Raw genomic sequence first — 23,195 nt, 5'->3', positions numbered from 1 at the left:
ATTTATTGTAGAGATGAAGTCTTGCTGCCCAGGCAGGTCTCGAACCCATGGGCTCAGGCAATCCACTCACTTCAGCCTCCCAAAGGCGCGGGATTACAGGCTATCGAGCCCGGCCTAAATTTTTTTTTAAGTTTTTATTTTAAAGATGTGGGGTACAATTCAGGATTAGGTATACAAATGTTCATTATGCAGGTACCCTTGTTGATGAGGTGTGATTAGCTGGGCACTGCGATGCACGCCAACCCCTTTCTTACTGTATTATGATACTTGTTCAAGGTCTACTTATGAATGAGAACATGTGGTACTCGGTCTTTGTTTCTGTGATAGATCATTCAGTATTTGCACACTCTAAGTTCATCCAAGTTGCTGCGAAGTTCATAATTTTGTCCTTCTTTTATGGCTACGTAATATTCCATTGTGTATACTTACCACTTTTTAAAAAAAATCCAGTCCTCTTTTGATGGGCAGCACTGTTGGTTCCATGTTTTTGCTATTGTACACCTGCCTAAATTTTTTGATTTATTGTAGAGATGAGGTCTTGCCATGTTGCCCAGGCTGGTCTTGAACCTCTGGGCTCAGGCAATCCTCTTGCCTCCACCTCTCAAAGTGCTGGGATTACAGGCATGAGCCACTGCACCTGGCCGCTCAGCTTTAAACACAGCAAAGGCAGGGAGGTGGGCCCTGCCTGAAGGGTGCGGTTGAGCATCTAAAGTAACCTGCCCCTCCTTCATCTACCTAACCCCACTTCCCGCTCCCCTTTCACTTACCCACCACCACCCTGTCCTCTCTTGTCGTCCATCCATTCATCAATGTGTCCATCCAACCTAACCATTTATCCTTTTGTCAGCTGATTGGCCAACTGTCCACTTATCCGTGTGTCCATCCGCTCTCTCATCCCCTTTTATCGAGTCATGCACTGTCTGTCTAAGTTGGTTTGTTAGGGTTACTGTCATAAAGCACGCTAGACAACAGAAGTTTAGTCTCCCATAGTTCTGGAGGCTGCAAGTGTAAGGTCAAGGTGTCCACAGGGCTGGTTTTCCCTGAGGTCTTTCTCCCTGGCTTGCAGACGGCCACCTTCCCATCATGTCTTTGCATGACCTTTCCTCTGTATGCTTGCTTCCCTGGTGTCTCTTCCTCTTCTTATAAGGACACCAGTCATATTGGATTAGGGCCTACCTGTGACATCATTTAACACCCTCTTTCCAAATGCAGTCATATTCCGAGGGACTGGGGGGCTGAGTTTCCATATAGGAATTTGGGTGGGGAGGACGCAATTCGGCCATAGCACTGCCCGTTCTATTTTTTGCCTTTATATGATCCCACCCTCCTGTCTGTCTGTCTGGCCACCCACCCTTCTATCTGTCCATCATTCATTCCTTCTTTTATCAGTTCAGGAGTCTGAAAGACAATATAGTAGAGTGGTTGAGAGTATGGGCTCTGGAGCTTGAATGTTCTGTTGCTTACTAGCTGTGTGTCCTTGGTCAAGTTTCCTAATTTCTCTGTGCCTAATCTATTTACAGATTAGATTAGTTTTCTAATCTGTAAAATAAGGATAATTAGTGAGGCACGGTGGCTCACACCTATAATCCCAGCACTTTGTATCTGAGGCGAGAGGATTACCTGAGCTCATGGGTTTGAGTCCATCCTGGGCAACATGGAGAGACCTCATCTCTACAATAAATAAGAAAAATTAGCTGGGCGTTGTGATGCACGCCGGTAGTTCTGGCTACTTGGAAGACTGAAGCAGAAGGATCACCTGAGCCCAGCAAGTTGAGGCTGTGGTAGCCGTGAGTGTGCCACTGCACTCCAACCTGGGCAACAGAGTGAGACCCTGACTCAAAAAAAAAAAAAGGATAATAACAACCATACTTTTTCATAGGCTTGTTAAGATTACTTAATACACACAGAGCACTTAGTATGGCACCTGGTACATAGTAAATGTCATGGTAACTACATTATTCGTGTTTCGTTATTTTTGTTGGTTGATGATACACCTACCAGTTTTTCCTTCTCTCTGGCCCTCTGTCCATCCTTTGTTCCGGCCCACCCTGGCCGAGTGCCAGGCACTAGGCCAGGCTCACGGTAGCCCTGTGTATGGCCCAGTGGAGACTGTGTGGTCCCAGGTGCTGAGGGAGAAGAAGCAGGCAACGGAGCGACTGGTGTCACTGTCGGCCCAGAGTGAGAAGCGGCTGCAGGAGCTTGAGAGGAATGTGCAGCTCATGCGGCAGCAGCAGGGGCAGCTGCAGAGGCGGCTTCGTGAGGAGACAGAGCAGAAGCGGCGCCTGGAGGCAGAGATGAACAAGCGGCAGCACCGCGTCAAGGTCAGGCTCAAAGCCTGGCAAGGCTGCTCTCTGTCCAGGGCAGGAGGTAGGGCACGTGGCGGCTCAGCCATGGGAGCCCAGGCAGAGTCTCGCCACTCCCAGTCATCTGACCTCATGAAGTAGGTCCCTTAGCCTCTCTGAAGATAAGGGGCGTTACAGGAAACTCAAGGGTGGAGTGAAGCCTTCCTAAGATGAGGTGTAAGGTGACTGCATCTTGTAGGGGCTTTATCTAAGTGTTGGTGTCTGTTTGCTGGTCCCCAGAGAGACTTGTGGGGGTGAGTCTGGGGTCACAGAGCTGTCTTGGGAATCTTGGGGCAAGCACTCCTGTGGGCTTTGGGGCCATTGGCAGGCTCTGGTAAGACGCTGGCACCATGAGCATCCCTGCCTACTGAGCTTCCCCACCCAGGAGCTGGAGCTGAAGCATGAACAGCAGCAGAAGATCCTGAAGATCAAGACAGAAGAGATCGCGGCGTTCCAGAGGAAGAGGCGTAGTGGCAGCAATGGCTCTGTCATCAGCCTGGAGCAGCAGCAGGTGGGGCTGGGCGGCGCCCGTACTCCAAGAGCTCCTGCAGCCTGGCTGAGTGGCTCTGGCCAGTGCCAGGGTCCCCGGGGGCTGACTGGTGGGTGTACCCTCCTCCCTGTTGAACCTTGGTGATGGCTCACACAGCCGGAGGTGAGCACTGAGCTCCCGCTCCACCTCCTCGCTTTCCCTCAGAAGATCGAGGAGCAGAAGAAGTGGCTGGACCAGGAGATGGAGAAGGTACTGCAGCAGCGGCGGGCACTGGAGGAACTTGGGGAGGAACTCCGCAAGCGGGAGGCCATCCTGGCCAAGAAGGAGGCCCTGATGCAGGAGAAGACCGGGCTGGAGAGCAAGCGCCTGCAGTCCAGCCAGGTGAGGCCCTTTCAGGTGAGATCCAACCAGGCGAGGTCCATTTACGTGCGGTCCAGCCAGGAGCGATCCTGCAAGTGAGGTCCTAACAGGTGATATCCCTGCCAGTTGAGGTCCTGCTAGGTAAGGGCTAGCCAAATGAGGTCCCTCCAGGTGATAACCCTCCCAGGTAAGGTCTGGCCAAGTGAGGTCCCGCTGGGTGACAACCCTGCCAGGTAAGGGTTGGCCACGTGAGGTCCCTCCAGGTGATAACTCTGCCAGGTGAAGTTCTATCAGGTGATGTCCCTACCAGGTGAAGTCTAGACAGGTGACATTCTTCTAGGTGATGTCTCTGTCAGATAAGTTCCAGGTGAAGGTCTGTCCTACTGGGTTATATCCTATGGATCCTCAAGAATTCTAGGGCTTTAGGATGTTTATGACATTGGTGCCGATAGATGGGCAGAAACATCTCTCCCAGCATCCATCCTCGTCATCTCACTCATTAACCACCTATTCAGGGCCTTTGCCGGAAGAATAAGGAAGAGCAGGTACAGGAAGATGGTGTGGCCAAACAGAAAGAGACTCCTCCCTGCATTGTTACTCCTTTTTGGATTGGAGGATCAGCTGCTGGGCCACAGCTTCTCTTCTGTCAAATGGGATCATAATGTTGCCATGAGGATTAAAGGGGGCACAGCAATCAGAAATGCAGAGCGTGCTCTTGTGTAGGTACTCGGGCCGGATTTCCTGAGTGTGCCAGACCCAGAGAGGCCAGGAGCCCTGCTCCTACCTGCACGGCGCACTCTGACATCCAAGAGGGTTGAGGATGCTGCTGGAGGAGTCCTCACTTCTCTCAGCCCTCACCTCCTCCCACATCCGGCTTCCGGAAAGGCCTCTGGGGTTTGGCCACTCATTTTCCATAATTCCTACCAGCCTTCAGTCCTGCCGTCTCAATGGCAGGTCATTCCTCAGCCTCTTCCTCTGTCCATGTGGTCCCTTCTTGCCAGGAGGGCCTCTTCCCTCTGCTTGTCCATAGCCTCCTCTGGGCCATCTCTGGGGGCGCCTCCTTAGATGCTCCCCAGTTTCTGTGAACTAAGGCCTCCCCACTGAGCAGAACGTGGGGATTGTAGATTTCTTGAGAGAAGGACTGGTGTCATCCCTCCAGTGACTTGGCTAGACCTTTGTCACCCTTGTGAGGCGGTGCCTGTCCCTTTCCTAATCCCTGGCGGTGCTGCCCCAGGCCCTCAACGAGGATATCGTGCGCGTTTCCAGCCGGCTGGAGCACCTGGAGAAGGAGCTCTCTGAGAAGAGCGGGCAGCTGCGGCAGGGGAGCGCCCAGAATCAGCAGCAGATCCGTGGGGAGATCGACAGCCTGCGCCAGGAGAAGGACTCGCTGCTCAAGCAGCGCCTGGAGATCGATAGCAAGCTGAGGCAGGGCAGCCTGCTGTTGCCTGAGGTATGCCTCACGGGTGGCCTGCCCGGCTCAGCCTCTCTGCTGCAGCCCTTAGCTCCCTTGCCCATCTGCCTGTCTCCTCAGCCCCCTGCTCTAGCTCTTTGTGGGTGCTGGGCCTTGCTGCTTGTGGACACACCATTTCTCTGTATCATGCCTTGCAAGATGGGGGTACAGGCCAGGGAGAGCTGCCCTGGCCCTTCTACCCTCTGCCATAGCCCCCTTGTCTAGGACACAGGGGCTAGGCTGTGCTAACCTTAGTTCCTTTCCAGCTGGATCCTGGACTCCTGTCCTGCGACACACGGGAGCACACACTCGCATGTCTCAGCTCTGCATGTGGGGCTGAGCGTTGGGGCAGAGTCAGCGTACCCTGTGGCCCACATATATTGACTTTCCCTGAACAGAGAGGCCTATATGAATAGTCACGAGCCACATAATGACATTTTGGGCAATGACAGACTGCATACGCGACAATGGTCCCTTAAGTTTGTAATACCATTATTTTTACCTTGCATTTTCTGTCTAGATACACCAATATTCACCATTGTGCTACAGTTGCCTACAGTATTCGGCACAGGGCATGCTGTACTGAATTGTAACCTGGGAGCAATAGGCCTCATAGCCTAGGCGTGCAGTAGGTGCTACCGTCGAGGTTTGTGTGCATGCACTCTGTGATGTGTGCACAATGACGGCATCACCTGATGATGCATTTCTCAGAATGTGGCCTCATCATTAAGTAACGCATGAAGGTATAAACTTTCCTAGCAGACGCTGTGGTGACTCTGGCAATCCAGCCATGCCTTTTGTTTGGGTGTTGTGTGTTCTGAGCAGGTTTGCACTTGAGCAAGCAGCCTTTTAGCAGTGCCCCACTCTTGCCCCAGGTTGGGCTGTGACAGGGAGGACACCTCTCTCTTGATGTGCTAACTCTGCTATCAAGACAAGGGGACTCTTAAGGATCAGTGTTGGCTGAGTGTTGGCTCTCGCCTGTCTGCTGAGGACTGTGATGCTCAGGGAGTGGGTGCGCTAAGGGGTAGGAAGCCCAGTACTTGCCCTCCACGCATGCTCCTGTCCTCGTAGGAGGAGCGGACACTGTTCCAGTTGGATGAGGCCATCGAGGCTCTGGACGCCGCCATCGAGTACAAGAATGAGGCCATCACATGCCGCCAGCGGGTGCTTCGGGCCTCAGCCTCGTTGTTGTCCCAGTGTGAGATGAACCTCATGGCCAAGCTCAGCTACCTCTCATCCTCAGAGACCAGAGCCCTACTCTGCAAGTATTTTGACAAGGTGGGTCAGAAGCCTCTAGGAGCCCCCTCACTTCTCCAACTCGTGTCAGGGAGGTATCTGCTGGCAACTCAGCAAACACCCCGTTTCCTCTGGGATGGAGAACAAAATCAGGACCAACTTATTGCTGAAGCTGCCTGACTCCTCTGGTTTTTGTTGTTGTTTTGTTTTTGAGTTGGAGTCTCACTCTGTCACCCAGGCTGGAATGCAGTGGCATGCTCATGGCCACCGCACCCTCTACCTCCTGGGCTCAGGCGATCCTTCTGCCTCAGCCTTCCAAGAAGCTGGAATCACAGGCATGTGCCACCATGCCCGGCTAATTTTTTGATTTATTGCAGAGATGAGGTCTCGCCAAGTTGCCCAGGCTGGTGTTGAACTCCTGAGCTCAGGCAATCCCCTCGCCTCCACCTCCCAAACTGCTGGGATTACAGGCATGAGCCACCATGCCCAGCTGCCTGACTCCTTTTTAAAGCCTATTTTACCTGGCGAAGCTAAAACCCAACCTCCACCCCCTTTTTCAGTCTGATTGCCTAACTTTGGGATGGCCCTTGGCTAGATGAGTGGCTCACAATGAAATGGTTTTGCCCTGGTTGATCCACATGTGGTGGCATTTGCAGGTGACATTTGGCCATGTCTGGAGATACTTTTGGTTGTCAGAGAGGTAGGGGTGGAGGCTGGGCATGCTACTAAAAGTCTTGTAGTGCACTGCACGGGCCCCCACAACCGAGAATTATCTGGCCCCAAACATCCTTAACACCAGGGTTGGCCTAGATGCAGTTCCCCAGCTGGAGGCTCCGCCCACAAGCTCAGTGGTATTTGGCTAGGGAAGGATTTGTGGCAGGGTGCCAAATATATTTTGCTGATTGGAAGTGGCCACTAGAACATGGCTGAGAAGGCATCTGAGGCCAAGTCTGGGCTCAGTAGGAGATACCTGCTGATTTCTTAGCAATGTGGCAGCAGGTTTGCTAGCACTTATGTCCCTGGTTGAAGACCAGTGGCAGGGCTGAGCCTGGCTGGGTCTTGGGACAGGTGGTGACACTCCGAGAGGAGCAGCACCAGCAGCAGATCGCCTTCTCGGAGCTGGAGATGCAATTGGAGGAGCAGCAGAGGCTGGTGTACTGGCTGGAGGTGGCCCTGGAGCGGCAGCGCCTGGAGATGGACCGCCAGCTGACCCTGCAGCAGAAGGAGCACGAGCAGAACATCCAGCTGCTCCTCCAGCAGAGTCGAGGTGAGGCCGCCCCGGCCCAACACACCTGCCCGTCTGCCCGCCCGGCCCATGGGCCCTCACCATTCTCTTCTCGGCCCTTCCACCCTAGACCACCTCGGGGAAGGGTTGGCAGACAGCAAGAGGCAGTACGAGTCCCGGATTCAGGCTCTGGAGAAGGAACTGGGCCGCCACATGTGGATCAACCAGGAACTGAGGCAGAAGCTCGGCAGCATGAATGTTGCAGGCCAGGGCAGGGGTAATTCCTCTCTGCTGCCCCTGAGCCAGACTGTACCTTGCCCTGTCTTCCTCTGAAGTCAGGCCTGTTCTACTTTGGGGAAAGCTTAGAAACCACCCTCACCTGAGCTCTGACGGCTCCTTTCACAAGCTGCTGATCGTGTGGGGCACTGGGAGGTTAGGCCAGTGGGCAGGTGTTGGCACCCGTTTCTGACAAGGACACATTCTTTTCTGTGACAGGTGGGGAGAAGAGGAGCCTCTGCTTGGAGAGCAGACAAGCCCCTGGCAATGAAGAGGAGCCCCACCCGGCACCTGAGCTTCTCCGGCTGTCCCCCCTCACTGATGGGGCCCCCCGTGCCCGAGAGGAGATGCGGGATTTGGTCCATGTGCCATTGCCCTTGACCTGGAAACGCTCAGGCCTGTGTGGCGAGGAGCAGGGTTCCCCGGAGGAACTGAGGCAGCGGGAAGCAGTTGAGCCCCTTGTGGGGCGGATGCTGCCTGCAGGTGAGATGGGACTGCCCTGGAACTTTGGGCCTTTGCCCAAGCCCCGGCGGGAACTACGGAGAGCCAGTCCTGGGATGATTGATGTCCGGAAGAACCCCCTGTAGCCCCTGGGGCAGACCCTGCCTTGGAGGGAGATTCCCATCCTGCTGAAAGGTGCTGATGCCTGTTCTGCTTCTGTGAAGAACAGTCCTTACCTCAACACCCTAAACCCAAACTCTCAGCTTTACACGAATTGGAGTCGACAAATTTGGGTCACAGCCCAAAAGAGCTGGACTCTCAGTTTTAAAAATAATATGCGACCGTTGCTGTGGCTCATGCCTGTAATCCAGCACTCTGGGACACCGAAGTGGGAGGACTGCTTGAGTCCAGGAGTTTGAGACCAGTCTGGGCAACATAGTGAGACCTTGTCTCTATAAAAAAAAATTAAAAAATTAGCAGGGCATGGTGGTGCACACCTGTAGTCCCAGCTACTCGGGAGGCTGAAGTGGAAGGATCACCCGAGTTCAGGAGGTCGAAGCTACAGTGAGCCATGATTGTGAGTGAGACCCTGACTCAAAACAACAAAAAACCCCAAATTCCTACTGTATACTTCCTTTAAACTGCAGTTATCTGATGGTCCTATAAGCCACCTTTTGATTTGCTCAAGAGTTTCAGGACAATCCTGGTTTTAGGTGTAAAGGTATATGCTTGTAGTTTTGGGGTTCAGTCAAGGTTTATTGCAAGATGGTCAGCAGCAACTGTGTAGTGGTTTAAAAGCTCTTATGTATATAGGGGGAACTGGGAGACTTAGCACATTTTTAGAATCTTATAAAACCATTTAATAAACAATAAGCTCTGAAGGGAGAAATGGGAATTTTGATTTTGTAAGACAACAGGAGCCAGATTGGGGAACATATCAGGCTTGAACCCTGTTTTGAAGCTGAGACAGTTCTGAGTCACCCTTGCTGTGAGCCAGTTGGTGGGTCCATGGGGCACTCCAGGTGGAAATCACAAGCCTGGTGATGGCTCCCCATGAACTGGCTGACTCAGGCAGACCTTCCGGTGTGGCTGCTCCAGACACCACTAGTGCTGGGCCACCATCACAGTTCACCTCAGGCTGGAGCACCAGGCAGGAAGGTACTGAATGCTGAGTAGCTAGAGATGATTTTATTGTCACACAGGGAAACATGTCTTCTGCCTCCAGTGCAGTCTTCCATTTCACATACGGGGCTTCACGGTTTGCAAAGTGCTGTCCATGTCACAGTGACCCAGCCTTACAGCTGCTCAAGGGACCCGAGGCAGGGCTCCTCTCTCCACTTCCACAAGCGAGGCACAGGGTAGCCTTCGGACTCACCAAGGTCACAGCTGGGGTGGGCCTGAACGGGATGCCGGTCTTTGCCTGAGTGAAAGTACCAGCTACACCCGCCATCTGCCTCACCTCCTGCAACCCAACAAGGGGCAGCGCCTGGGAGTGGATGGATTCCAGATGGGGGCCTGAAAGCTGACCACGGTAAACAGGCTTGGGAGCAGGCGCCCAACTTCTTTACGCTTGTGGGGTCCTGGCTGATTTCCCCTCCATCTTGTGAGTTCAGTAGTGTTTGTGGTTATAAGTCCTCAGTCAGGTTCCAGCCTAACTAGCTAATCAGCTTCTTCCGTGTGTAAGTCCTGCTGATGGGGCGTCTCCTGGAGAGTGCTCGGCTGAAAGGAGATTCTTCTGTAGTGGGGGGGAATATATCCACATCCTCATCTAGAAAAAGGCAGAAAGATAGCATGGTAACTGGGGACTGAACCAAAGAAAATGGGCTTAAACTGCAGAGGATGACACATACAAGTCAGCACTGCTCAGAGGTTCTCGCCCTGCAGAAACACTCCCTACACATTGCACAAGGTCCTCTGCCCTCAGCAGTCATGCTCTGATCTGCTAGCAGGGAAGCAACTGGAAAAATAGAAAGAACCTGTGGTTTGAATTTCCTGTTTGCAAGTTCTTTGTTGCTCTCAGATCTGTGGGGTTATACTGTTTTGCATGATTTAGATCATGGTCTTGAGGGAAGAGAACACCTGAAGGCCTCTACCCTCTATACCCCCCCTTCCATGCCAGCGGAAGGAAATGTTTCCAATGGTGCAGTGAATAGGCCAAATCCTGTTCTGCCAGAGGGGTCAGGATGGGGAATCCTACAGTCTGAAGGCTGATGACTGCAGTCAGTACTGCATCATACCGAATGCAGAGCCACACAGTTGTATGTCATGGAGAAATGGCTCTCAATATGCCCTACTCAATGCTGCTCAGAGCACCTTGTGGTGTGGATTCTAGGACTCCAGACGAGTAGTATGTGTGTATATGTGTGGATACAGACGAGTAGTATGCCCACCACTGTCACCTCCAGAAAACCTAGGTTATTTTAGGAGGACTCTGAGGGTAGAATGTCTCTGGGAAGGGCACATGACACTGCATGCACAAGAGCACACACTTGGCATTCCCAGGGCTCCTCCAGGGAGTCACCCACGAGAGGAGCCTAATCCTGGACCTTTGACAAATTACCTCTGGGGTCTTTGCGCTGAGAGGAAGGTGTTCTCCCCTGGAACAGCAGTGGAGACTGGGTCAGAGCCTGGAGACCACTGGCAGAGAGGCAGCTCCACATGGTACAGCTGGGAGGCGGGGTGGAGCCTAAAGAGATCCCACATGGTCAGTGCAGCCCACAGAGCCCCAGACAGGGAGGCCTAGGCCTTCCCGAGAGGCAATGCCCGATGCCGCCTGGCTAAACACTCTGCCCAGCAGAAACCCCATGGCAAGTGGGTTTCAAAACCAGACTTACCAGATGCAAACACCTCATCATCTCCCATGGAGGGGATCTGCCGCACACTGGAACTTGGAGACCTCTCTTCACTCCTACTCACTTCAGAATTTTCTCTTAGGCTGTTACAGATTCTTTTGGCTTCACCCTCAGCTTCTTCCTTGGCAGACAGCAGTCTCTTCCTAGAATTTAACCCAAACTGTTCCCACGAGGCTTCCTCAGCCTTAGGCATACTGTCCCTGGGAGGCGACTGGTCTGGCAGCTGACATACTCCCTCGAGCTCGAAATCCTCTGAGACAGGAGTCTTGCGGATGCTGAGTTCAAGGCCTTGCTCCTTTCCCTCGGGCTCCAGCAATGACAGGCTCCCAGGAAACTCAGTACTGACCTCACCCCTCCCAGCAGAGGGGCCGGCGCTGCAGCCCACCGCTCTCTTCCTCCTGGGCCAGTCTTTGATTGTGTCAGGAGTTGTCTTCCCACTGTGCTTGGGGGATGGTGTCCAGGGAACCCCAACATCTGTTTGAAATGGAGAGGAGGTACTAGAGGGGCAGCGGGTAGGGGTGCAGGCCTGGCAGATGTAGGTTTGCCCCCTGTTCTTACCAGGTGTGCTGTGGGAGAGGTGGAGGCAGGGGGGTGATGTGTAGGTGGGTTCGGGTTTGCTTGAGGACCTGCTGCCCCTGGGCATGCCAAGAGTGGGGAAGAAGCTCTCCTCGCCCAGAAAGCTCTCCTCCTTTCTGAGGGGCTCAGCTTCTAACAAAGAGCTGGGATCTACCTTTTTAATTCGAAGCTTGGGAAGGCCAGAAGCTTGCATCTCCAGCTCAACCTCATAGGTCTGGGGGCTGGCAGTGGCTCTGGAGTGCCTAGCTGATGGCTGCAGGTTCTCTAGTGCTGCGGCCTGGCGCTGCCTTCTGTCTGTGGTACAGCGCAGGTCATAGGAGGCCACCAGAGGAGAGCTGGGCCCAGAGGAAGGAGGAGATGGAGGGATCCCGGGGTGAGACAGAGAAGGCTTCTCATCAGCAGCCACTGTCCTTAAGCCCTCACCTTTTTCCACCAGTGATATGGTACTTGTCAAGTTATCACTGCCATGGTGGTCAGTTTCACTGATGACAGTGAGATACTCTGTGTTATTTGTGATGAGCAAAGGAGAGGATGCTTGCCAGTCACTCCCAAAACCAGTGCTTGAGTAACTCCATCTTTCTGAAGGAGACCAAGGAGTCACTCCTTTCTGGTCCTTTCTAGAGTCTCTGATGGTAGCTGGGCTGTCAGCTGTGCCAACCCCAGGAGCAGTGGGGGTGTCAGGCTGGCACTCCAGGAAGCTCCTTTCAGTATTAGAGGTCTTTCTACATCGCCTCCCCATTTTGGAAGGGGGAAGCGGGGGGATGATGTCAGATGTAGCTATCTGTGAGAGTTTGAGAGGTGTTGAGGGAACAGGATAGGAGAGAGATGTGTCTACACTGGATGGCATCTGGGGCTCTTTCCAATCCAGTTCTCCAGTGGGAGGAGATGCTCTCAAAGATTTCCTAAATGGACTCTTCTTGGAAATATTACCTAAAGCAGAGGTAAATAGTTTCTGTGGAGTAACAGGTGGGGAAGAAATCGTAGTTGAATTCCCTGGCCTCTGTGGGGTTTTGACAGCTTTCTCCTTTAGTTTCCGAGTTGGTTCCTCTGCCTGGGAAGCTCTGGGAACATGAGGCTGTTGGTATTTTTGGTTTGGAGCTATGCCCATGTAGGCCACTGTTTTCCGAGGTGTCCTGAGAGAGTATCTGCTGGGAGTCAGACACTCAGTCCCAGGTTGGGCAGTTAATGGAGCTGGGGATGCTGGGCAAGAGGAGCTGTCTGGGCTGGAATTCACTGAAGGCAACCAAGCACAATTCGGCAAAATCCCAGATGCCAGAGCAGCTTGCCTTTTGGGAGTTCTTGGTGTCTTCATCTCAAGAGAGGTACCTTCTCCTGCCAGGGAGTATCCTTTTTGAGGAGTGACTTTTGATTCTGACAGTGAACAACAGCCTTGTGAGGAGTCTTTTAAGGACTCTTTAAAAAGTGCCTGCCTTGCAGGTGACATTTCTGAAGGGGATTTCTGCAGTCTTTCTGAAGTGAACAACGGAGCTTGTAGTGTACGAGGGAACCGTCTTGGTGTAGTTTTAGGAAAGCCTGGAGATTTCCAGTGATTCTTTTTGGGAGTCTAAAAAGAAGAAAAATGCTTATTTCAGTGCACATGTTCGCTGAAAAGTGTTTTAGTAATCTCTGAGACCAAATGGAAGATTTATAGTCAGCCAAATAAATGATCTGGAGATGGAAATTTCAAAGAGTGACCCATTTCCCTCTTCGAAACATGACTCAGATTTTACTTGTCCATTTTTTCTAGGACCAAACACTATATCCAATTTTAGTTCATTCTCCTAAGAACAAATCATTTGAATAATCTGCACACTGCTGCACCATGCTTTGCCTCTCACTGAATCATTCTACCACTGCAGCTGTCCACTAGCTCTTCCCTCCCTTCTAAGATGATGTGTCAGAAAAGACACTTCCCAACACAAAAATTGTCCTTTCTTCTTGCAAAAAATGGAGTAAAAAAAACCCCAACAGGTAAGGAGGTCAAACTCCTATCTTTTTTTTTCTTTCTTAAATTCCTATCTTTTCTACATCCTCACTTGATCATGTTAATACTTGATGGTTGGCATTTCATGTTCAGCGGGGTACAAACAAGTATAAGTACAATGCAACCAATATAATGACAGGGACATGCAAGGGGCATTATGGAGCACAAGGGAGGACTGCCTAACCCGGCTAGGGGAGGGGAGGAAGGAACAGTGAGTCTGGTCTTCAAGAATGGGTGTCAGTAGGGGAAGGTGAAGGCTGGAAAAGTAGGTGGGGAGGGACTTGATTGAGGCATAGAAACAACATGAGCATAGGCACAAAAGGGAAAGCTGAGGTCAACCAGGCCAACAGGGACCAGACCTTGGAGGACCCTGCCTGCCTAAGGGAGGAGACTGGCCTTGGTTGTGTAGGTCTATGGTTTTCAAACCTCTAAGCAACGTACTGGGTTTTCAAACAAAGATTATTTATTTTTCAACATGAGGGTTCCATGTTAAAAACACCTAGAAAAACCTTGCCTTAGCAGATGTGGAGTCTGCACAGTATAAGCGAAATGAACACTGTAAGCAAAGTCAGAAAAATGTTTCATAAAGATCTTTCTGACCAGTGGGTGGTAGATAAAGTTGAAAGGGAAAAGGCCGTTGAAATGTTCCAGATACAACTGAACTAGGCAGGAATTGCAGGGATGGAGAAGGGGGGTGGGTACAAGAGTCAGTTTGTAAATAAAATGGACAGGACTTGATTGCCTGCAGAGAGAACCAAGGATGATTCCCGGGTTTCCAGCATGGGTGATTTGACCAAATGGGCAAACAGAAACAGATGAGTGACTGTTACTGACAGTGACTATTATAGAAAGACGTATGTGTGGTGTATATCATAAATGGTAGATGAAGACATAAGTATAGATGAAAGCGTCTCTATCTCTTCCCCTTGCTGTGGCCTCAGCCAAAATTGCTGCTTTAAATTCCCACATACCCAACAGTCACTCATGTGGCTCCACCCGACCACCCTAAATCTCTGTTATCTATCTCTAGATCACCTGCTTTCTCTTCCCTAGTGAACTCTATGCTCCTTGGTCATGTCTCTGTATTCCATGAGACTATACTACTTTAAATGTTATAGAAATGTTATACCTGGTAGGATGTAAGTAGCTCTGAATCCAACATACTTCTTGAATGTCTTTTAATTTGGGCCATACTCTTCTCTGAGGGGCTGACCATCTCAGATACTGCCCCAAAAAGAAGCCTCTTGGGAGACTGAATACTTTGGACCGGAGAATTTTCTCTTTGGTCTGCAAGTCAAAAGCAGCAACATTTAATTCTTTCTCAACTCCTGCCCTCCCACTACTATTAAAACAGCCAATCTATTTAAGACAATAATTTTTCACAGCAACAAGGAGGAAAATCCCAGCTAATTATGCCAGCAACTAAAATGATTGCTGACTTCCTGAATTTTAATAAGACTATTTAACCCCAGCTCCTATGTTAGAAAATGTAGGCAACTGAAATAATTTAATATTTACATATAAAAATATATCTATTAGCCAAGCTAATCATAGATAAAGGAGAATGAAGAACATAAAAACAGATTATCACCTTCTACCTAAGACACTTATGAGTAGGATCTGGCCATATGGTGGAGATTCTAGGTAACTTCCTCTTGAGTGACTGACCTGCCTATAATGATAGTGTGGATGACCAGCTGTAGGAATTCAAGGGTTTGACTGATTACAAGGGCCAGGATTGTTCATCTAGACAGTCATCACCCTGAACCTCAACTATACATACTTAGTCCAGTTCTCCAATGCCAACTTTCATGCTTCTTTTCCCAAAAATACTTCCTGCCAAGTCAGCACAAACTTGTGAAGACAGATAGGGCTACATGTTACCTGACTTTTCTTGATGGAATGAGTGGACTCTTTGCACACTTCGAGACTTTGGCTGAGACGCAGAATAGAAGGAGCCAGAATGTGTCTTGCTAAATGACAACTGCTTGATTCGAGGACTTCGTCTCAAATTTATTTCTGTAAAACCAGAATACAGTAAGTAAGTAGGGAGAACTATAAGCTTGACATTTTCCCATGTTGTCAAAAATGCACAGAATTTATATAATACTACAGTCAAGACAGAAATTCAACAAGCTATTGGCTTTAAGAGACTTTTGAAGCATCTCTAAAAAATGCTAAGAGGTGGCTGCATGTGGTGGCTCATTCCTGTAATCTCAGCATTTTGGGAGGCAGAGGCAGGAAGATCACTTAAGGTCAGGAGTTTGAAACCAGCCTGGGAAACATAGCAAGACCCCATCTCCACAAAAAACAAAAAAACAAAACACCAAAAACATCAGCTGGGTGTGGTGGTATGTGCCTATAGTCCTAGCAACTTGGGAAGTTGAGGCAGGACTGCTTGAGCCCAGAGATTCGAAGTTGCAGGGAACTTGATTGCATCACTGCAAAACAGCCTGGATGACAGAGTGAGACTTGATCTAAAAAAAACAAAACAAGCCGGGCTTGGTGGCTTAGCCTGTAATCCCTCGCCTTTGGGAGGCTGAGGTGAGTGGATTGCCTGAGCCTGCAGGTTCGAGACCCACCTGGGCAACTGGGCAACTTCATCTCTACAATAAATCAAAAATTAGCCGGGCGTGGTAGTGCGCGCCTGTAGTTCCAGCTACTTGGAAGACTGAGATGGAAGGATCGCCGAAGCCCAGCAGGTTGAGGCTGCGGTGGCCGGCAGCAACCACTGCACTCCAGTCTGGGCGACAGAGTGAGACTCCAACTCAAAAAAGTAAAAAAAATTAAAAAAAAAAACAACAACCTGTAATCTCAGCACTTTGGGAGGCCAAGTCAAGTAGAGTGTCTGAGCCTACAATAATTAAAAAAACTTTGCTGGCTGTGGTGGCACATGCCTGTAGTTCCGGCTACTTGGAAGGCCGAGGAGGAGGATTTTGAGACTCTACCTCAAAAAAAAAAAAGTCCAAAACAAAAAAACAACAACAACAAAAGACCAAGAGGGGTTTGATACTTTCAGAAATCTCATAAATGTGACCTTTAAGAATTCTGCTTGAGTTACTTACTACTCTTCAGCTCAAGCCCACTCCTATCTTTGGAGTGTACTGTTTGTTGCTTTTGCTTAATAAACTGTTCTTTGCTTTTGGTTAAAAAAAAAAAAAAAAAGCCACCAAAAAGAATAGAAACGGTCACAGCTTTGTTTGACTCCATGTTCTTGAGCTACTCTTCAGCTCAAACTCGCTCCTGTCTTTGGAGTATACCATTTGTCGCTTTTGCTTAATAAACTGCTCTTTGCCTTTGAAAAAGAAAATTCTGTAGGGTGAAAAAAAAGGTATGTATGCTAGGTTTCATATGTATATGTTACATACATTTGTATAGAAATACTAGCAGTAAGTGTATGTGCTAAAATGTTAACAGAGTATTTCTGAGTTATGGTATTACCAAACTGTAAAATTTTGGCTTCTCTGTACTTTCTGATTTTTCCACAACAAACATGAATTACTTGAGCAATTTAAAAAAGAAGTTAGCTTTTGAAAATCCCTCCTTCATCATGCAAAATTTAAAATAAACCACAGCACTTTGTATAACATGTTAGTTTAAACCTCACCCTGAATTCTGTATTTATTGTGTGTAAAATTATTTTTCCTCCAGAAATTCTCTCAGCAAATTCCGTGTAAAAGAGCAGAGACTTATAAATAACCTACTGAGCTACATGTGGACCTAGAGCCATTACAATTTCTGTAAAATATTTTAGGATATGCCAAGTAACAATAAAAGTACAGAAAAGTTTTCACAGAAGGTAGATAGAATGCACACACACAAAAAGGTAATACCCACCATCTCCTTTTTCAGGGGACTCTTCAACAACATCAATATCAGGACCAGAATCAGAGGACCTTGAGGAATAACATGCACCACAAGGATTATTCCATATCACTTGTAATTAATGCACATTTAAGAGAGAAGCAGCTTATCATTTAACAAAGTAACAAAGATCACAGGATTTGATTAACACCAGTGTTGATAAGTACTCTCACACATGATTACTCTAAAGAGTGAGATGCTTAGAATGTTTTTTTAGAAAGCAACTTTACAACATCAGAATTAATTTAAAAATAGGTTAATCTTTTAAATTCCATTAATGTACTTAAAAATTATACCTAAATATCAGATTGCCACAGTAATGAGTAGCAATATTCAAGTTTCTGTTTAACAGCCTTAGTTTCTGCCAATTTGTCAAGGACTTTATTTAAAAGATACATATGCCTCTGACACATCAGTTTCATTTTTGCAATTTATCCTATACACATTCACAAGTGTGTAAAATCCATATACAGATGATGTCAAGGTGGATTCTTGACAAGATGAAGTAGGTGCACTTCTCCCTATTCCCCTTGTCAATATAGCAAAACCCCCTCAATATGATATGTAAAACAAACAGAAGACGACAGTGAAAGGTGGGGAAAAAAAGCCAGACTGGCTGGGGCCCTTGGGACCTGAGAAAAGACTGGGTAGTGAGCTACCTGTGTTTTCTTTGCTTGCATATATCCCAGAGCGGATGCTGGGAAAGTGGACATTCCAGATATATCAACAAGAGCAGACAAAAAATGCCCCAAGGAAAGACAGCTCTCTCGAGTCAAAAAAAGGGCAGTCAAGTAAGATAAAACTTTCCGACAGTAACTGCCCTGCTCCAGTCAATTGCCGTGGAGAAAAACTGCAGCCCAACCTACACCTCCACCCGCAATGGCCAAGTTGGGATCCCCGACTTCCACCCTTCCCCATGTCAACAGATTGAAAATATTATGGGCTATCCATTCAATGGAATACTACTGAGCAGTAAAATGGGATGAGCTACTGCATATAACAATATGGATCAATCTCAAACTAATTATGCAGATGAGAGGCCACACAAGAGTACGTTCTATGTGGTTTTCCTGCCCTTACAGAGTTTATAGAATGCTCTTTGGTTATAAGCAAAATAGTTAAGATTTAAGTCATGAAGTTCAAGAGAAGGCAACCAGTGACCCACAAGCTCATCATGAAGGTAGTGTGGGTGTATGAAGAAGCCTGGACAACATGTCACTTACCGGCCCTTGATTTGTCTATGAAGCAGCCTTCTGGAGATTTGTTTATGTATTGGAGTCTCGGCCACACTCTTAGTCAGCAGTTTGTGATAACCTAAAATGCAAAAATAGCTTAAATTATAAATTTCACTTAACCTTATCAAGAAACAGTAGTAAGGTAAAGGGAGCAGTTTGAACTTCTATATGGCTTATTAGCTAGCTGGAGAGGATTGTTAATGATCTTTGGGCTAAGTTCCATACTTACAGGACTCAACATGATAGAACAGTTTATCAGCACCATTAGAGACTAAATAATGACATAAGCCAATGTAAATATTAGCTGGAGCCTGACTGGACACTTATATCAGCCTGGAAGTACTTGATGAAGGGAGAGGCTGCTGATTTTCAGTAAGGGAATGCTGTGCATGAACCAGCTACCATCCCTCTTTCCTCAGTCCCTCTACAGCTGCGGGGCTAGCAGCCCATATTCCAGGAGCAGCTGGCTGGTGCTAGGGCAGACAGTGAGGAATTTCTCCTCGAAAAATCTGGGGTTCTGTGGTTTGGTCAAAACGGCAGATCTCTTTGAGAATGGTGCAGACACTGTCTCAGTTTTCAGCCCTCTCAGGATGCAGCAATTTCCCCCCAAAAATCTACGAGAGGCTAGGCTCGGCAGCTCAGCCTGTAATCCCAGAACTTTGGAAGGCTGAGGCAAGTGGATTGCCTGAGCCTGCGGGTTCGAGACCAGCCCGGGCGACTTGGCGAGACCCCCTGTCTCTACAATAAAAATGAAGAAAAAAAAAATTAGCCAGGCGTGGTAGTGTGCACCTGTAGTTCCAGTTACTTGGAAGGCTGAGGCAAAAGGGTTATCAGAGCCCAGCAGGTCAACCCTGGGGTGGCTGTGAGCCTGTGTGCCACTGCACTCCAGCCTGGGTAATGGAGTAAGATTCCAACTCAAAACAAAACAAAAAAACTACCAGAAGATTTAAAGAGACAGGAACACCTTTTTCCCCCCCTCATTTTGGAGGCAGACATTTAAGGAAATCTGTGTCAGGTCACTGACTGACTGATCAGAGAGATAGCAGAAGCTTCAGTGACTACACACAAGGAATACATACTTTACAAAAATAGTTTGGAAAAGACATAAATGAACAGCTGCAGCCCTCCATAAGCAAAGATCACCATTCCTTGAGGGGTAGCAGAACCTGATCTCCACAGTTACCACATTATAATACTGCATCTCTAATAACTAATTCTCAACAAAAAATTCCAAAGTATACAAAAAAACAGAAAAGTATGACCCATTCACGCAAAAAAAAGAATTTGGCAGAAACCATTCTGAAGAAGCCTAGATATTAGAATTATTATGTTAAATCAACTTTTCTAAATTTGCACAATGAACTCAATGAAACCGTAGATAAAGAACTAAAGGAAATCAGGAAAACAGTGTATGGACAAAATGAGAATGTCAATAAAGCAACAGAAATTATAAAAATAAAAAAGACCCAAACAGAAATTCTAGAGCTGAAAAGTAAAATAACTGAAATGAGAAATTACTAGAGGGGTTAAATTGCAGGTTTGAGGTGGCAGAGGAATCAGTGAACTTGAAGATAAGGCAATTAAATTTACCCAGTCTGAGAAAAGAAAATGAAGAAAAATAAATAAAGCCTGAGGGAACATGTAGGATATCATCAAGCATACCAACACATGTATAATAGGAGTCCAAGAAAGAGAAGAGACAAAAAAAAAAAAGTAGCAGAAAACTTTTCTGAAGAAATAATGGTTGAAAACTTCCTAAAGCTGATGAAAGACATAAGCATATATATATCCAAGAAGTTCAATCAACTCCAAGAATAAACTCAAAGCAACCCACACTGAGACACCTTATAGTCAAACTATCAAAACCAAAAGACCTTGAAGAGAAATCTGGAAAGCAGCAATAGAAAAGCAGCTTAATAAGATGAATAGTTGATTTCTCACCAGAAACCTTGGAGACCAGAATCAGTGGATGACATATTTAAAGTCCTAAAAGAAAAAGATGCTGTCAACCAAGAAGCCTATATTCTTCAGAAATCAAGTAGAAATTAAAACATTTCTAGATAACAAAAGCTAAGGGAGTTCATTACCAGTAGATCTGCCCTACAAGAAAAGCCAAGGGAGTGCTTCAGGGAAAAATGAAAGGATATAAGACAGCAATCAAAAAACAATAGAAGAAGAAACAAACCAACAAACAAAAACAATGATAAAGGTAACTACATAAGTATATATAAACACCACCATTATAATATTTTTATTGGCAGCTCCTCTTTTTTTCCTACATGATTTTAATGGCAAATGCAGAAAACAATAACTATAAATTTATATTAACAGGCATACAATGTATAAAGATGCAATCTATGACAATAACAATATAAAAGGGTAGAGACAGAAATATGTAGGAGCAGAATGTTTGTATACTATTGACACTAAGTTGGTTTTATTCAAACTAGGTTGTTTTAAGTTTAAGATACTAATTGTAATCTCCAAGGTAACCACTGGGAAAATAAAAAAATATACAGAAAAAGAAGAAGGGAATCAAAATAGTATATTACAAAAGACCAGCTAAAAAAAAGGCAGTAGCAGATGAACTGAAAACCAAAATGGCATAAAATATATAGAGGACAAACAGAAAATGGCAGATGTTGTTTCTTATCAGGAATTACATTAAATAGAAGTAGATTAACACTGCAATTAGAAAAGCAAAGATTGGCAAAGTGGATTAAAAATGATTCAACTATATGCTATCTATAAGAGACTTAATTTAGCTACAAAAACACAGGTTGAAAGTAAAAGAAAAGCAAAAATATTCCATGCAAAAGAAATGGGGTGTTATATTACTGTCAGATGAAAAAGACTTTAAGCCAAAAAAGGTTACAAAGTACACTATAATTAATAAGAAGCTCAGTTGATCAAGAAGATATAACAATTATAAGCTTACATATCTAACAACAGGGTATCAAAATACACAAAGCAAAAACTTACAGAACTGAAGAGAAAAAGATAATTCAGCAATAATAGTTGGAGACTTTAATACTCCACTTTCAATAATTGATAGAACAATTAAACAGAAGCTCAATAAAGTAACAGAAGACTTGAACAATATCATAAACCAACTAGACCTAACACACATCTATAGAACACTTCTGTATGCATAGAATATACATTCTCCTCAAGTACACATGGAATATTCTCCAAGATAGGCCAAATGTTAGGACATAAAACAAGTCTTAATAAATCTAAAAAGACTAGAATCATACAAAATATGTTCCACAACTATAATAGAATGAAACTAGAATCAGTAGCAGAAGGGAATTTGGGAAATACAAATATGTGGAAATGAACATGCTCCTAAGTAATCAATGGGTCAAAGAAGAAATCACAAGGGAAATTAGAAAATATTTTGAGATGATGAAAACAAAAACACACCATACCAGAACCTTGTGGATGTAAGTGCCTGTATTAAAAAAGATCTCAAATCAATAGCCTATACATCATCTTAAAAACTAGAAAAAGAGCAAACTAAAACCAAAGCAACTCGAGAAGGAAATAAATTAAGTTGAAATTAGCAAAAAAAAAACCAACAAAAAAACCCCACAAGGAAACCAAAATAAGTTCTTTACAAAGATCAACAAAATTGATGAACTTTTAGCTAGACTGACCAAGAAAAAAGAGGGAAGACTCAAATTGCTGAGTCAGGAAATAAAAAAGGGACATTACTACTAATCTTACAGACAGAATCTCCCCTTCCCTTTTCTTAGTTACCCTGAAATATGGTACCTTTGGTCTTCTTGAAGTTGTCAAATTTATACTCTAGACCTTCCACAGCTGACACGGAATGGCTTCTAGGCAACCCCCGCTTTAATGGTCTCTTTGAAGGGGAAAGCATCTTCTGGTTAAAAAGATTTCTTCGAACTTTGGTCACTTCTGAAAGTATAAAAAAAAAGAAGAGGAGGAAAACCATAAAAAGCCAAATACAATCATTATCACCAATAAATGCCATATCTGAGAAAAGAAAGATATTCAAAACAGAGGTTGCTTAAGGAAACTACTCTATAAACCAGCAGACCCCAAACTTTTTGGCATCAGGGACTGGTTTTAATAGAACACAAATTTTCCAGGGGAGCAAACTATGGGGATGGGGGGAAATGTGCAGTCAAACTTCACTGCTAATGTATATTATTTGCAGGAGGTAGAGGTCCAGTGTCATTCTTTTGCATGTGGACAGCCAGTTGTCTCAGCATCATTTGTTAAAACAGACTATTCATTCCTCCATTGAATTGTCTTTGTGCCCTGGTCAAAAATCAGCCATGATAAATGCTAGGGTGTTAATTCTCTTTAAAATTTCAGGTAGAATTCAACAACAAAGCCATTTAGTCCTGGACATTTCTTTGTAGGTAGTTTTTTGACAACTCAGTCTCTTTACTTTTTAGAGATCTATTTTTTCTATTTCTTCTTGAATCTACTTTCAGTAGTTTGTCTTTCTAGACATTTGTCCCTTTCATCTAGGTTATCTAATTTGTTGCTATACAGTTGTTCTTAGAATTCCACTACAAACTCAATTTAAATTCAACACTTCAGGAACACAAGGAAGGCCCATGTCACTTGTTAAATTAGAAGCTTTACTCATTGTAAAATGGACAGAATTTTGAAGTAAAAAGATGGTTAGTATACAAGGGGGGACCCCAAAAATCCCAAAATTTATTTATAAAAAAATTGCATATCTATTCTTTCATGTTTAAACTTCAGTTACCTTCAAAGTACTCTCCCTTTGATGCGATACACCCACCAAGGCGCTTTTCCCACTGCTCAAAACAGTTTTTGAACTCATCAATTTGGATGCCTTTTAGTGACTCTGCTGTTTTTT

General features: G+C 46.3%; 2 protein-coding genes across 2 annotated transcripts in view; one reads left to right on the top strand and one right to left on the bottom strand.

Moving 5' to 3' along the window:
• KIF7 (kinesin family member 7) overlaps positions 1-8,166 on the top strand; it is an 18,264-nt gene extending 10,098 nt beyond the window's left edge. The window contains exons 12-19 of the mRNA XM_021718842.1: positions 2,124-2,321; positions 2,728-2,853; positions 3,037-3,213; positions 4,427-4,642; positions 5,714-5,920; positions 6,947-7,145; positions 7,234-7,380; positions 7,599-8,166. Of these exons, the coding sequence (XP_021574517.1) occupies positions 2,124-2,321; positions 2,728-2,853; positions 3,037-3,213; positions 4,427-4,642; positions 5,714-5,920; positions 6,947-7,145; positions 7,234-7,380; positions 7,599-7,966 (1,638 nt within the window). The 3' untranslated portion in view covers positions 7,967-8,166. The remainder of the gene's footprint in view (positions 1-2,123; positions 2,322-2,727; positions 2,854-3,036; positions 3,214-4,426; positions 4,643-5,713; positions 5,921-6,946; positions 7,146-7,233; positions 7,381-7,598) is intronic.
• A 1,309-nt stretch (positions 8,167-9,475) lies between these two features.
• Positions 9,476-23,195, bottom strand: part of TICRR (TOPBP1 interacting checkpoint and replication regulator) — a 49,206-nt gene continuing 35,486 nt past the window's right edge. Inside the window, exons 15-22 of the mRNA XM_008070630.2 lie at positions 22,109-22,255; positions 18,320-18,410; positions 17,070-17,128; positions 15,117-15,251; positions 14,362-14,519; positions 10,655-12,812; positions 10,381-10,506; positions 9,476-9,588 (exon numbers count right to left, since the gene is read on the bottom strand). Of these exons, the coding sequence (XP_008068821.1) occupies positions 9,476-9,588; positions 10,381-10,506; positions 10,655-12,812; positions 14,362-14,519; positions 15,117-15,251; positions 17,070-17,128; positions 18,320-18,410; positions 22,109-22,255 (2,987 nt within the window). The remainder of the gene's footprint in view (positions 9,589-10,380; positions 10,507-10,654; positions 12,813-14,361; positions 14,520-15,116; positions 15,252-17,069; positions 17,129-18,319; positions 18,411-22,108; positions 22,256-23,195) is intronic.

The sequence above is a fragment of the Carlito syrichta genome, unplaced genomic scaffold (genome assembly GCF_000164805.1).
Source record: "Carlito syrichta isolate Samal-C Ts95f unplaced genomic scaffold, Tarsius_syrichta-2.0.1 Scaffold313872, whole genome shotgun sequence".
In the NCBI taxonomy this organism is placed as follows: Eukaryota; Metazoa; Chordata; class Mammalia; order Primates; family Tarsiidae; genus Carlito; species Carlito syrichta.
This window is presented reverse-complemented; position numbering and strand designations above follow the sequence as displayed.